Consider the following 14,294-nt stretch of genomic DNA (forward strand, 5'->3'; position numbering starts at 1 on the left):
CCTATTTGCCACTGTGTAACATCCATTCCACTCCCCACTTTTATCCAAAATTGCTCCGGATGCCCAGTATCAAGATCAAATCATGAACGCTGCTCCCTCTAGTGGCGAAATGTTGCAATACACCTCATCACAGCAAAGGTACCAGTCCACGCATACTTCAGGTAATTTTCTAAGCCAAATAACTAACCCCAGGTCACAAAACTGATGGGAAGCGAAACTTGTACTGTTCTCCTAAAATTTAGGATTCAAACTTATTACTATAATGTAGAGCATACTATGTACCTATATTGACAGGTATATTCCTTTTTTCAGAATTTTATATGTTCTTTTAAGTTAGTAAAGATTAATTCTTCTGCATGCCTAGATCATATTATATAATTTCCTACTGGAGTCTGGCATACAGTATAGTGTTTCTATGTGAAAAATGTTTTTCCTACAACAGAGAACAGCAAACTATAGCACAGTGCGTATTCCTATTTTTGTAAGTAAAATTCTACTGTAATACAGCTATGCCCACTCGTTTAGCATTGCCTATGGCTGCTTCTGCATTTACAAGGACAGAGCTCAGTGGCTGTGACAAAAACCATGTGGCCTACAGAGCCTAAGAGATTTACTGTCTGGTTCGTTACAGAAAAATATAGTTGACCCCGCCCTACGAAAAGGCCACTTCAAAGTTACTTTCAAAACAGGTATAACGAAAAGTGCTTGGAGCCACTATAAAATTCCTTATGAAATCAGAATGCATCTTAAATACCTGCAAGTTTTATAAACTTGCAAATACGGCAACTGTCTTTTAAAAATTATTTACTCTACTTTTGGCTGTACTGGGTCTTGGCTGCTGTGTGTGGGCGTTCTCTAGTTGCAGGAGCGGGGGCTACTCTTTGTTGCAATGCTCCAGCTTCTCCCTGCGGTGGCTTCTCTTGTTGTGGAGCACTGGTTTAGTTGCTCCAGGGCATATGGGATCTTCCCAGATCAGGGAGCAAGCCTGTGCCCCTGCAATGGCAGGCAGATTCTTATCCACTGCGCCACCAGGCAAGTACCCGGCAATTGTCTTTCTCCCCTCCTAGAAGACACAGATTGCGTCTATTTGGACTTGATGTCATCTGTCTAATTATTAATTAATTAATCACTTAATGCCTAACTGAAACTGACATCTGCTATGCCACATAGTAGATGCTCAGTAAATGAAGGTGACTGACAGAAGCCACATTCACTCTCTCCAAGGAGATGAGGAGATGCTGCCCAGAGATATGTAACTCTTTCCCTGGCAGGATCTCAGACTCTGTTTTAATAGCTATCAATTAACCCTGGAAAACGACAGAAGGGAGGCCTGAGGTCTCCCAGCACACATCCTTGCTCATCACTTACTTCGCATCTTCTCCTTGGCTCCAGCAATCAGATAGTAAAAGATGTGGAAGGTCCTCTCGTCTCTGGCTTGGCGAATCGCACGTGACTTTTCCAGCAGATCTGGTTTGGGAGGAGTTAAGAGTTCTAGAACTGCCGTGCTGGAGAAGATTCTTGAGAGTCCTTTGGACAGCAAGATCAAACCAGTCAATCTCAAAGGAAATCAACCCTGAATATTCATTGGAAGGACAGATGCTGAAGCTGGAGCTCCAATACTTTGGCCACCTGATGTGAAGAGTCGATTCTTTGGAAAAGACCCTGATATTGGGAAAGATTGAGGGCAGGAGAAGAAGGGGGCAACAGAGGATAAGATGGTTAGATGGCACCACCATCTAATTCAATGGACATGAGTTTGAGCAAGCTCCAGGAGATAGTGAAGGACAAGGGAGCCTGGAGCGCTACAGTCTATAGGGTCACAAAGAGTTGGATATGACTGAGCTACTGAACAACAACAACACAGAATTCATTCCAGGGATACCACATGTGCTTCTCTTGCAGGGAGCTGACCTTCCTCCCCAAGCTCTGGCACATCAACTGCTGGAGGGGAAATCTCCAGAACAAGGGAGAAGCTCCCTGGAGAGTTTTGAGGACTCTCAGGATTGCTGAGGCAGATCAAGCCATTGGTTCACATGAGCTGACCTTCCAGTTCTGGCTCATAGATTCAAAATGAGACCGCTAGGTGCTGCTGGCTGGCCCCAGTGCCAGAGAAAAGTGAGGGGAACAAAGGAGGTTAAAAAAGTATAAAAAGACAGGAGTCAAGAGACTCCAGGATGGAAGACTTCTGGGAGGGGCATGAAATGAGACGTTTCCCCAACAACTATCACCAACTTCTCTTCTGTAGAGTGAACTGTCTTTAGAAATAACAGAGTAAAAATAATTACACCCTATGGTCTGTTAATCCCTCTGCTAAATGTTGACGTGCATTTTCTCGTTTGCTTTTCTTTCTTGGAATACAATTTCTTTACAATATTGAGTAGTTTCTGCTATACAAGGAAGTGAATCAGCTATGAGTATACATATATCCGCTCTCTCTTGGATCTGCCTCCCACCCACCTCGGTTCTTCACAGGGCACCGAGCTGAGCTCCCTGCGCTTTACAGCAGGTTCCCATTAGCTACCTATTTCACACGTGGTGGTGTGTAAACATCAATCCCAATCTCCCAGTTTGTCCCACCCTCTCTTTTCCCCGCTGTGTCCACGTGTCCATTCTTTATGCCGGCATCTCTAGTCCTGCCCTGGTTCATCTGTACCATTTTTCCATTGTCTCATTTAAACCTCACAAACTATCCTAGGAACGAAGAGTGAATATTGTTGGCATTTTCAATACAGGGGAAACCGAGGCCCAGGGAAGCTCAGGGAAGGCTCATTTCCCAGGAGGACACAATTAGGAAGCAGCAAAGCCAAGTGTTTGCAGTGGCTGAAACTACCTCAGCCAAGGGTCTGGGCTTCAGAGAGCTGGGTGCCAGTTCTGGATGGCTGAGTGACCCTGACTCAGCTGACTAGCAACTGAGCCTCAGGATATTGTAAACATGCCCACTGATTAATCTAAAGCCGTTCTGCTGTGGGGGGAGGGGTGGAGACCATGGGGGCATGGGGATAGTGGGAGCCACACGGGGGGCTGGGCTGTCATACCAGGTGGATTTCCTGCACATAAGAACCAGGTTCTACTTGACTAAAAATCTGCCAAGATGCTAACCATCGAAGAATGAATAATTATTTCTTCTCTGTGTTCCCAGATCCACTGGTTAGACTGTGTCCTCCCTGCTCTGTTATGTCAGGTCATGGGCACTAATTTCTCCTCTCAAGGCCTCATAACTGTGGGCTTCCCTGGTGGCTCAGATGGTTAGGAATCTGCTTGCAATGCGGGAGACCAGGGTTCAATCCCTGGGTCGGGAAGATCCCTGGAAGAAGGGAGTGGCTAGGGCCACAAACTCATCTGTAATCCCCGAATCCAGAAACTTCAGAAAACTGAACTCAGCTGGTGGCCATGCCTGTTCTGAGCCTACACAAGGCTCTTCATGGTCTCTCTATCCCCCACTGGAGACTAGTATGTGTTCTGCTGTATCTCATTTAGTCCTGGCCCAACTCTGGGGAGGTGCGGATGGTGCATGGTCAGGCGACCCCAGCCATACACTGAGCCCCCACTGGGATGCATGAGTGGGCACTGGTGGGCTGGCGGAATTCTGATTCCTTAGATTTACAGAAATAGCTTTCAGTTTGCTTTGCCAGAAGCAGGCTGTTCCTCTGGGAAAGTTCTATTTCCACTGACATAATATTTGTGGGCTGGAGCTGCTTGTTCCTAAGAAGGACAAGGGGTCTGGGCTTGGCCTTGAATCCTGGCTTGTTAAGGATGAAGTGAAGTACTTGTGGATGAGTGGGTTGTCATTTCCTTCTCCAGGGGATCTTTCCAGCACAGAAATCAAACCCAGGTCTCTTGCATTGCAGGCAAAATTCTTTACCATCTGAGCCACCAAGGAAGCTGTAGCCAATACTTAACTAGCCCTTATTCTGTCATGATTCTAAAAGCTTTAGTGTGTTAGCTGCTCAGTTTTGTCCAGCTCTTTTGCAAACCCATGAACTGTAGCCCGCCAGGCTCCTCTGTGCATGGGATTCTCCAGGCAAGAAGACTGGAGTGCGTTGCCATTCCCTTCTCCAGGGGATCTTCCTGACCCAGGGATCAAACCTATGTCTCCTGCCCTGCAGGTGGATTCTTTACTATTGAGGCACCAGGGAAGTCCTCTAAAAGCATTACATGAATCAGTTGACTTGAGGCAGGTATTATTAGCATCTCCATTTCACTGATGAGGCACAGAGAGGTTGAGTAACTAGCCCAAGATCACTCAGCTAGGGAGAGGTCCACCCAGAATCAAATACAGGCTGCCTGAGGCCCCCAAACCAAGGGACCACCACACTACAAGGCTTGCTCTTAAGCAAAAACAACCCCAGGGAAGAGTTGTTCTGGATGGCACCCAAGTGCTGGAGAGAGAGGTGGCTCTTGTGCCTTTCAGACCCCCTGGGGCTCTGGCAAGAGGTGGGTGGTGCCAGGGATGGGGATCCCAGGTGGCCCAGGCTCAGCAAAGGATACACGTCTCGATGTTGGCTCCCACGATGTAACCCGTGACATCGAAGTTGATGCGGATGAACTTGCCCTGCCAACAGGAAAACACAGTTCTCAGTGGGGTCCCCAGCCTCGTCCCTCAACCCCATGCTGCAGGCAAGTAGGGCGAGAGAAGTCAGGGAGCATTCAGAGGGGCACCCACAAATCAGTATAGTCTCCCTCATTAATAGAATTCAGATACAATCTTTCCTATAAATTTCTTCATGAAATTATCTTTCTGAGTCTCCTATGGAGGTCCCACTTCTTCTGTACAACAAAATGATTATTGTCTAAGTATCATCAACCACCCAAGTTCAGGGTTCCCCTGACCCCGTTAAGTCTCAAGTGAGAAAGGGGAGGGGTCCATGAAGCCTGGGAAAGCCAGTGTGGGAAGTTCTGCGTCACTGACCATTGGCCTTTGTGAAGGCTGGAACCACATCTGAATTGTTTGCTGTGATTCTGAGTCCAGTTCAAGGTCTGGTATACAGTAGGTACTTAATAAAAATGATCCAAATAAATGAAGAGAGAGAATGATGTGTGTAAAAATGCCTGTATGGATGTATACAGCAAGTGCTTAATAAATGTGTTGAAACTTGCGTGTTCTTGGTATACAGTAGGTGCTCAATGCATGTTTTGCTGAATAAATGAACGAGTATTGTATACAAGTGTCTAGCACTTGTATACTAGGTGCTCAGTGCTCAGTACATGTTTATTGAATGAATTATGAATGTCAAATTCTAACAGGGAGCCGAGTATACAGCAGGTGCTCAATGAATATTTGTTGCATGAATAGTGAATGAATGAATGAGGGAGTGAGTGGCTGGAACACTCACAGGGTGGTAAGTTTAAGACAGCACTGGAGTCACAGAGCAAAATGCAACGCACACCTCCATCCCTTAAGCCTCAGATGCCCCAGGCACACACGTGCACTCTGCGTTCTCAGGCAGGAGGGGACACCGGGGGACCCGAGCCTTTTCCAGAAGACTCATGTAGCTTCACAACTTACGAATCGGGAGGAGTTGTCATTCTTGACCGTTTTGGCATTGCCAAAAGCCTCCAGGATGGGGTTTGCTTGTAGAAGCTGCTTCTCCAGCTCACCCTAAAATTCATTCACATGCCGTTATTAGAGAAAGTGATGCAGGCAGTGGCAGTTCTGCCCTGGACAGAGGCTGTCAAAAAAACTCTGCCCTTAACCCACGGGTTCTCTCCTGTCCTATTACCTATCCATTCTGAGACCCCAATGCTAATGTCCAGATTTACTCGAGGATTTCAGAAGAGAAACAAATGGATGAGCTCTGTTACAGCCGCGACATCTGTTCCCTAGAAGACAGGGCCTGCTCGTCTATGGGACACGCTGAACTCTGGCACTGACAACACTGGGATGTCATTGACATCATAGTGAATCCATGGAATTGTGCAGTACACAATCTGCCCCACTGTATATGGCAGTCCTGCTGCTGCTGATGTTTGACAAGCAGCCTTCTTCAAGCTAGACTGCTATAACACTTAGGAAGGCTTTAGCGCATTTTTTAAAGTTGCAACTTTTCCTTTCTCAGGACCAATTTTCTGAAGTCTCCTAGGGAAGACAAATAAGGAATGCACAAAACCCACCAGGAATACTTTGAACCAACTGCAGAACAAAGCCTCAAAGCAGGTTGCCTGAGCTCCATTCATCAGGTTAAATGCAGCTGAGACTGTACACAGCCCACTGGCCCCCTCTGAGGGGGCTCCTGTGCACAAACGCGGTCACGTGATTAATTGCGGCAGGAAAGGGCCAACGAGGTAGATCATGCCAGGAAGCAATGAGCTGCTCTTTGCCTAGCCCCGCAACACGGCAGCTGCAGACTGGCCCAGCGGCTCTCCCGACAGCTCCTCCTACAGGCCAGGCTGGGAAGTGTGGGGCCTAGGGGTTTTCTCCAGTTTTCTCTGCTGGTTCCCCTGTCTTTTTTTTTTTTTTCAGGACAGCTGGACTAGGCTAAAAAGAACCTGGGAAACATTCTAGAAAGAGAAGGTGAGTGCATGGCTTTCTCCCCTTTGCTGTGCACCAGGGGGGCACCGTGGGTGACTGTCCCTAAAGGAACAGAACAAGAAGCCACTATTTATTTCTGGGTTTATTAGTCACACATGCCCTCCTCCTTTGCAGATTCCAAAGAAGATGGACAGGAAGTGTCATCTCTATGAAAATCGCAGCCACACTGGAATTCCCATAATTGGGAATGGTGAAATTTACAAGGAGGGCTTTGCTTGACTAGTAGGGAGAAGACTAAAGGGGTCACTTTTGTCAACACAAACTTGTGGTCTCAGTATCCCCCAAGAAAGTCCCCTTTCTAGAACGAGAGTTCCAGATGGTGGGGCCAAAAGATCCTTCTCAGGAGATCTGATCCAAACCACTCATTTTATGGATGATGAGACAGTGACCCAGAGAAGTTAAGCGATTTGGCCAAAGTCACACAGGAGCAAATCCCAAAGAAGAAGCCTAATTCTCCTTCTGATGCACTCATGATGCTGCTGCCCACGTCTGACTAAGATGGACTGAGGGTGACCCTAGGACACGCTAGGACCTCTTGATCTGAGGGTCTCTTCCAGGCTGGGAGCCGTACACCAGTCCCCCAAGCTCTGTGTTAAGAGATGAGTTTGTATATGCAGAGGTTTGAGCAGGGCCTGGTTGGGTGTTGCATAGCTGGGGCCTTACCATGCCACCGAAGCTAGTGCATCATGAACCCCAAGACTTCCGTTCCTGGAGCCTTGGGTCAAGCAACTGGCATGCAGAGACAGACACGCACTGCACACACATGCAGAGGAAGACACCAGTGCACAGGGAACAGGCCTCGGGGAGGAATCCAGGCATGGCGGCAGGGAGAGGAGACAAAGGCATGCCACAGCAGTGCCATCAACTGACTGTCAATCAAGCCAGGAAAGCTTTAGGGCCAGAAGGTCCTCAAAAGCTCAACCAGACGCGACAGACATCTCCAGGGCCTTCCAATCAGGGGTACCCCGGTGGTGGACACCTTGGTGGGAAGGGTAAGGTGTGACGTTCGTTCTGAACTGGGGAAAGTCCATTCCAGGCTAGAGGACAACCCTGGGGATTCCGGTGGGAGTCCTGCGGGTGGCGATGCGCCCACACGCCCCACCCCGCCGGGGGGCATCGGACACCCGCAGGACGGTATTTCAGTGCGTTTGTAGGTTTGGGGATCTAGCCCAGTCTACCATCGGCTACCGGGCTCAGCGGGTGCAACAGGGGCATGCACATCTAAATACACTCCGTGCCTCCCGTCCACACCAGGAAAACACTCTCAGTTACTCACGTAGGCAAAAGATGGGCCTTGCTGTGGTTGAACAATACAGTATAAAACAAACGTCAGTGTTATTTCCATCACATGTACATCAGGGTCTGGAGAATATACGATTTCAATCCCCACCCTGCCCAAGACAGCCCGGATTTTCCAAAATCCTCCAACTGAGGAAAGCAGCAGCTTTTCTTGGATTCAATTTCCTTTCTGCTTTGCTTGCTTTCTTTTCTGATTTCTTAAGAGATTCAGACATTTTCAAAGGTTTTTAAAAATTGCTAGGACCAAAGCGCGCTCTTTAAACTGTATCCGACGAGACGCTGTCTGAGATACCTTCTCACACGCAGAGAAAAAAAGTGTTTGGCACATAGTAGGCACTTGATAAAGAAATGTCATTAGTATCATTTCTTCCTTTTACTATTCTAGGAAAAGGAAAGGCAGTGGGAGGCAGCGTTTGGCTGCTACATAAACTCTGGAGCTCTTTGCTCCTTACACCACGCCAGAGGCAGTGTAGATGCTGGATCTCAGGCTTCCTGCACCTGTTGGAGGGAGGAAAGTTCCCCAAGCTACAACCGGGGCTCGCCCCAGATCCCCAAGGGCCTCCAAACAGGCTGGTCTCTGTGGCTTCTCCAGTGTCACCTCTGAGCCCCAGAAGCTAGATCCAGAGCGGCAGGAACTGGTGACACCCTGAGCCTGCTTCAGGCCTCCTTTGCCCATCACCCCCCAGCCCCAAACCTTCGGAGGGAGGCGCTGGCAGGTCCTTCCAGCAGCCCCATTGCTTGTTGCCTCCACTGGGATAGATGAGGCAAGGCTAAGGCCGAGGAGGAAAAGAGGGATGGACCCAGGGAGGGATGATTCTAGAAACCTGCTCTTCTTTTCCTTAATCGACTGTGTCCTTATTTGATGATTTACATTCTCTTTTTCATGAGTCCAGAAGCTCAGTGTTTAGAATAATTCAGACTCATCAATGGGCCCCATACTAGCAGTGCCTAGCACACAGTAGCTGTTCAATCAAGGGCACTGAACCAAAGCTCATATGCTGAGTGACACCCATATTCCCACCCCCTGGGGTTCCCATTGGAGGCACACATGGAGGAATGACAGGTATGCCTCAACACTAGGGAATTTACAGTGATTCAGTTCAGGCAGTGGCTCTCAGTCAGGGGTGAACGCACCCGCCAGAGGGCACCTGACAGTCTTGGTCGTCATAACCGAGGGGAGGGGCTGCTACCAGCCTCCAGTGAGGAGTGACCAGAGGTGCTGCTAAAAATCCTCCAGGGCATACGACAGCCCCACCACAGAGAATTATCCAGTCCAAAATGACAGTGATGCCACAAGCGAGAAGCTTTGATGTCAATCAAAACTCCTCCTCCCAGTTCACAAAACAGGAGATGATCCTGGCCAAAGTGAGGAATTGCCTAGATCCAACAGGACCACCCAGGATGAAGAAAAATCTCTCCAGTGAGCTGTCCGGGAAGGAAAGGGAAACACAGTCCTGAGTCCTTATAACGCGAAGTCCTGGCCTTCCCAATGGTGCTCTCTCTACCTGGTCAGCCCTCAAGCCCAAGGCCCATCTGCCAAGTTGCGGCCAGAGGACAGGAGCGGCCACTCACCGTGATGCTTGTATCCTTCTTGCCCTTGTGGGAGGAGGCCACCATGGCCAGGTACTGGATGACTTTCTTGGTGTTTTCTGTTTTCCCGGCTCCAGATTCGCCTCTAAAAGACACGAGAGCAGTGACCCACCGGAACAGAAACATACTAGCGGCTGACGGGATAACCAGCTGGCTGTTGTTTATCTTATCAGGTGCTCTGTGGGCATCTTTCCGCAGCTCCGTGTCGTTTGCAGATGGGGAAACTGAGGCTCCCAGAGGGGAGGAGATTTGTCCACCACTGGCAGGGAGCTGGACTGGGCTTCAAACCCTGCTCCTTATCTCAATCTACTCCTCCCTATGGGAGGCAGGAAAGGATGTAGATGAAAAGAGTAAAAGAAAACCTGAATTTCTTACCAAAGTCTAAACAGGTTTATTTGTAACTGTCTACTTAAAAAAAAAATCACTTTATTTTTTACAGAAGTTTTAGGTTCACAGCAAAATTGAGCAAGAGGTACCCAGAGTTCTTAGATCTCCCTGCCCCTTGACAACCTCCCCCACCATCAACATCCCCCACCAGAGTGGTATACTTGTTACAATCGATGGACCCATATTGGCAGGTCATCACCCAAAGCCCACAGTTTACATCAGGGTTCACTCTTGCTGTTGCACATTCTACGGGTTTGACAGCTGTATAATGATACGTATCCATTATTACAGTATCTACCGAATAGCTTTATTGAAAATTATCTACTTTAAAGACATCATTACTCTTGTTAGAGACGAGAAGATCAGGCCAGAGACTGCCTTACAGGATGGATGTAAGTACCTCTCAGAGTACCAAGACGTAAGGTAAAAGTTTTAGAAATGCCTCTTACAAAAACGAAGAAGGAAAAGGAAAAGAACAAGGAGAAAAAGAAGGAGCAGGAAGGGAAGGAGAAAGAAGACAAAGAGGGACAGAAAAGTGGTTATTCCATCAGCCACTGGACCCACATAAGCCCCTTCATCCTCTAGAGAACTCACTCAAAGGGTCAGGTGGCTAGCTAAAGATTTCAGCTAAATATCAAAGGATAAACCTAGTTGGAGTAAGTCATGCTGAACTGTAAATGGCTGATAAATTTAGATCAGCGGGGTGTTGTTTGTCTTATCAAAATACTCTTAGAATATGAACAGTGGTTTTATTTTTATTTTTATTTTTTAATGGAAACGGCTTCTTGAACCAGCTACACCTCTCCTGGGCACCTGAGGTCACGGTGATGGAATTGTTTCATCAAAGGATCCTAGACTGCCTCTGACTCCCACTCTTCTTAGTAAAAGGGAAAGACGACCTCAACTAAATCTCTCCTCCTTTCTTGTCCTCCCCTCTGATTTTCTTTTTTTGTTTGTTTTTTATTCTTCCTTCCTTTGCCTAGACTCACATTTGCTGAGCTCACTGAATATTCTGAAACACGCTAATTTTTTTAAAAGTCTGAGTTCATCTACCCTGAGGGCGGGTCAAGGTTCTCCAAGCTGAGCCAGTGCCACCAGTCCCAGTGCGGTGCTTGTCCTTTTTACCTAATTAGGAAATGAAAGAAATCAACTTGCTTTGCTAAAGGCCCATTAATAACTTTGTTCACGGCAAAACAGAAGGAAGGAAGGAAAGAAGGGAGGGGGGAGGAGAAAGGCAGGAAAAAAGAAGGAAAGAGAAAGAGAAAGGGAGGGACAAAGGGAGGGAAGGAAGAAGGTGGGGGAAGGGAAGGGAGAGAGAGAAGGGAGGGAGGCGGGGAGGGAAGGAGGAAAAGATACATGTGCCCCGAACTGTCAGACCCAATGCCATGGGCCACCATCCAGGAATCAAGAGTCAGGTCTTGAAGGTCTTAAAGGAACATTGCACCATGTCTCATGACAGTATTAGCACTGTCCTCTATCCAATTCCTAATGGTCTTTATTCCCAATGGTCACATTATTTCATGCGGCCTCAGAGGCACTTTTTAAGATGGGAGCTACGGAGGCATTATCCTCATTTTCTTGAGGAAGAAAACTGAGTCCAAATTTTTTTTTTAATTTTAAAGACAGAATTGATTTTTTGTGGGAGTGGAGGCCCTGTGTTAATTGTCCGCTCCCCCAATCCTGAAGGGAGGACATATCACTTTCATGTTATTACAGGATAGGGACTTGGTACCAGGGTGAGTAAGCAACTTGCCCAAGGTCACACAGCAAGGCAAGAGCACACTCAGCATTGAAATCAGGTCTCTGGTTCCAATGTAATCAGGATTCTTTCTATGACATTTTGCCAAGTCTGTCCATGACACAGACCCAACCCTCTAAGAACATGCTTTCTAAGGTCAGAGGAAAGGAATAGGGAATAGGAATTGATATTTGTTGAAGACCTACTCTAGGCTACTGGGCTCAGAAATCTTTTTATTTAATCCAACAACCTAATGAAGGAGTCATTGATTATTGCTGTCACCCACCTGGGGGAAATGAGGCTCAGAGAAGTTGAAGTGTTCTAGGTCACAATTTCTGTTATCACACAGATCGGGAATAGAGGAGTAAGATTTGTACACGGGCCAAGTTGATGCCAGAGTCCATGTTCTGCCCCCTACCCTTTTATTTTTAAAAGTGAGAAAAGGGGATGGGATGTAGGAATACTGAGCGAAGCCCTGAGCCATCAAGGAGTTATTCCATATATTCTGGGAGACGTCACTTGCCTTATAGGCTCTTTTTGAAAATCTGAGCGGGTACCAATGAACTAAGCCACTCAGTCATTTACACTTTCCCACTCCAGTACTCTTGCCTGGAAAATCCCATGGACGGAGGAGCCTGGTGGGCTGCAGTCCATGGGGTCACTAGGAGCCGGACACGACTGAGCAACTTCACTTTCACTTTTCACTTTCATACATTGGAGAAGGAAACGGCAGCCCACTCCAGTGCTCTTGCCTGGAGAATCCCAGGGACAGGGGAGCCTGGTGGGCTGCCGTCTATGGGGTCACACAGAGTCGGACACGACTGAAGCGACTTAGCAGCAGCAGCATGAATTACTTCTATTAGGATAATGTCAGAACCCTTGATAGACATCACCCCAAACTGAGGGGGCTAGGTTCTGATCAGAGCAAGAAGAAGGAGAGAAAATCTGAGTGTGGGAAAGCACCTATGTAGCTGGTCCTGAGTCCATTCATATCCGAGACAAGAGTCAGGACAGCTGTGCACACACTGACCCTGGGTCACTACAGCCCCTCCTTTTCCCGCCATGATTTCCTGGTCTTTCACCTCGCAAGGGCGAGGAAGTGAGACACAGACTCTGGGAACCTGCTTCTCCCCACGTGGCTGCTTGGCTCATCAGTCTCCAAGTTTTATTGATAAAAATAAATTGTCCTGGGAGGTTCTGCCAAAGTAAACAACCCAAGTTCCAGGCTCATGGGCGTCTGAAGATTGATGTGCTCAGGGTGCTTCAGAAACATCAATATCTTTGCTTTTCTGACCCCAGACTCTAAGAATAAAGATGCCTTCTCGGTCAGTGCACCCTAAACTTCAGTCCTACTTTTTTTTTTATTTTTAATTTTAGGCTGCACTGGGTCTTCATTGCTGCAGGCAAGCTTCAGTTGCTGTGGTGCATGGGCTTAACTGCCCTGAGGCATGTGGGATCTTCCCAGACCAGGGATTAAACCCATGTCCCCTGCCTTGGCAGACAGATTCTCAACCACTGGACCACTAGGGAAGTCTCTCAGTCCTGTTTCTTAGGGGACTTTGTGTCCAGCTCCCTCATCCTTGAGGAAGACTCGGCCTCATGACCATATATGGCCTCCTGGCCTTTTAATTACCTTACTGCCAGGTCCTTTTAATCAGTCCAGGCTCAGCAGTTGGAAGGAGGCTACCCAATGGCTGCTTAATCCCTCAGCCCCCAGCTGGGTGGGATTCATGGGTGTGTGACCTGTCCAGTTCCATGGGGACTACCCTAAGGAGGGTCCTATGCTTGATTTAATGCTCTGATGTTGTGATCTTGAATTGCTTAATAATTTTTGAACAAGGGCCTTAGCTTTCTCATTTTGCAAAATGTAACAAACCAGGTAGCTGGTCCTAGCTGCCACAGTGAAACAGCATTTCTGAGTCATGTCAGCTGTGGTCTGCCCTTGGTAGCGAGGCTAAACTGTCTCTGAATCCGTCAGCCCCTAGTCCTCATGCAGTTCCCACCGCTGTAACCAGCAAAGTCCTCTGGGGTTTGTGCTGTCCAACTCCTACACATCCTGCAAAGCTCAGGTAGTCACTGCCTTTATTTTGAGTACTGCCTCAAGCTCCCCAGGCAAAAGCAGTGCCTCTTTCCCCTGCAGCATCAATCAGCAGAGCAACACAATGGGCTCCAGGGCCAGAGTTCCTGAGTTCAAATCCCTGCTCTGCCCTATGTGATTATGGGCAAGTCATTTAACTACTCCCATGGACAGTATGAAAAGGCAAAAAAGATATGTCACTGGAAGATGAGCCCCCCAGGTTGGTAGGTGGCCAACATGTTACTGAGGAAGAATGGAGAAATAGCTCCAGAAAGAATTAAGAGGCTGGGCCAAAGCAGAAACACTGTTCAGTTGTGGATGTGCCTGGTGGTGAAAGTAAAGTCTGATGCCATAAGGAACCTGGAAGGTTAAGTAAATTGGATGTGGTCAGGTGGGAGATGACAAGACTGAACATTGACATTTTACGAATCAATGAACTAAAATGGACGGAAATGGGCAAATTTGATTCAGATGACCATTATATCTACTACTGTGGGCAAGAATTCCTTAGAAGAAATGGAGTAGACTTCATGGTCAACAAAAGAGTCTGAAATTCAGTACTTGGATCCAATATCAAGAACAATAAATGATCTTGGTTCGTTTCCAAAGCAAATCATTCAATATCACAGTAATCCAAGTCTATGCCCCAACCAGTAATGCCAAAGAAGCTTAAG

The 14,294-nt window shown here is 47.6% G+C and overlaps 1 protein-coding gene across 2 annotated transcripts in view; it reads right to left on the minus strand.

Annotated features, from left to right (window-relative positions):
* Positions 1–14,294, minus strand: part of MYH11 (myosin heavy chain 11) — a 127,437-nt gene that overhangs the window by 57,204 nt on the left and 55,939 nt on the right. For both annotated transcript variants that reach the window (XM_018040245.1, XM_018040246.1), the window contains exons 5-8: positions 9,401–9,503; positions 5,507–5,599; positions 4,489–4,552; positions 1,369–1,467 (exon numbers count right to left, since the gene is read on the minus strand). In XM_018040245.1, the coding sequence (XP_017895734.1) occupies positions 1,369–1,467; positions 4,489–4,552; positions 5,507–5,599; positions 9,401–9,503 (359 nt within the window). The remainder of the gene's footprint in view (positions 1–1,368; positions 1,468–4,488; positions 4,553–5,506; positions 5,600–9,400; positions 9,504–14,294) is intronic.

The sequence above is a fragment of the Capra hircus genome, chromosome 25 (genome assembly GCF_001704415.2).
Source record: "Capra hircus breed San Clemente chromosome 25, ASM170441v1, whole genome shotgun sequence".
Classification (NCBI taxonomy): domain Eukaryota; kingdom Metazoa; phylum Chordata; class Mammalia; order Artiodactyla; family Bovidae; genus Capra; species Capra hircus.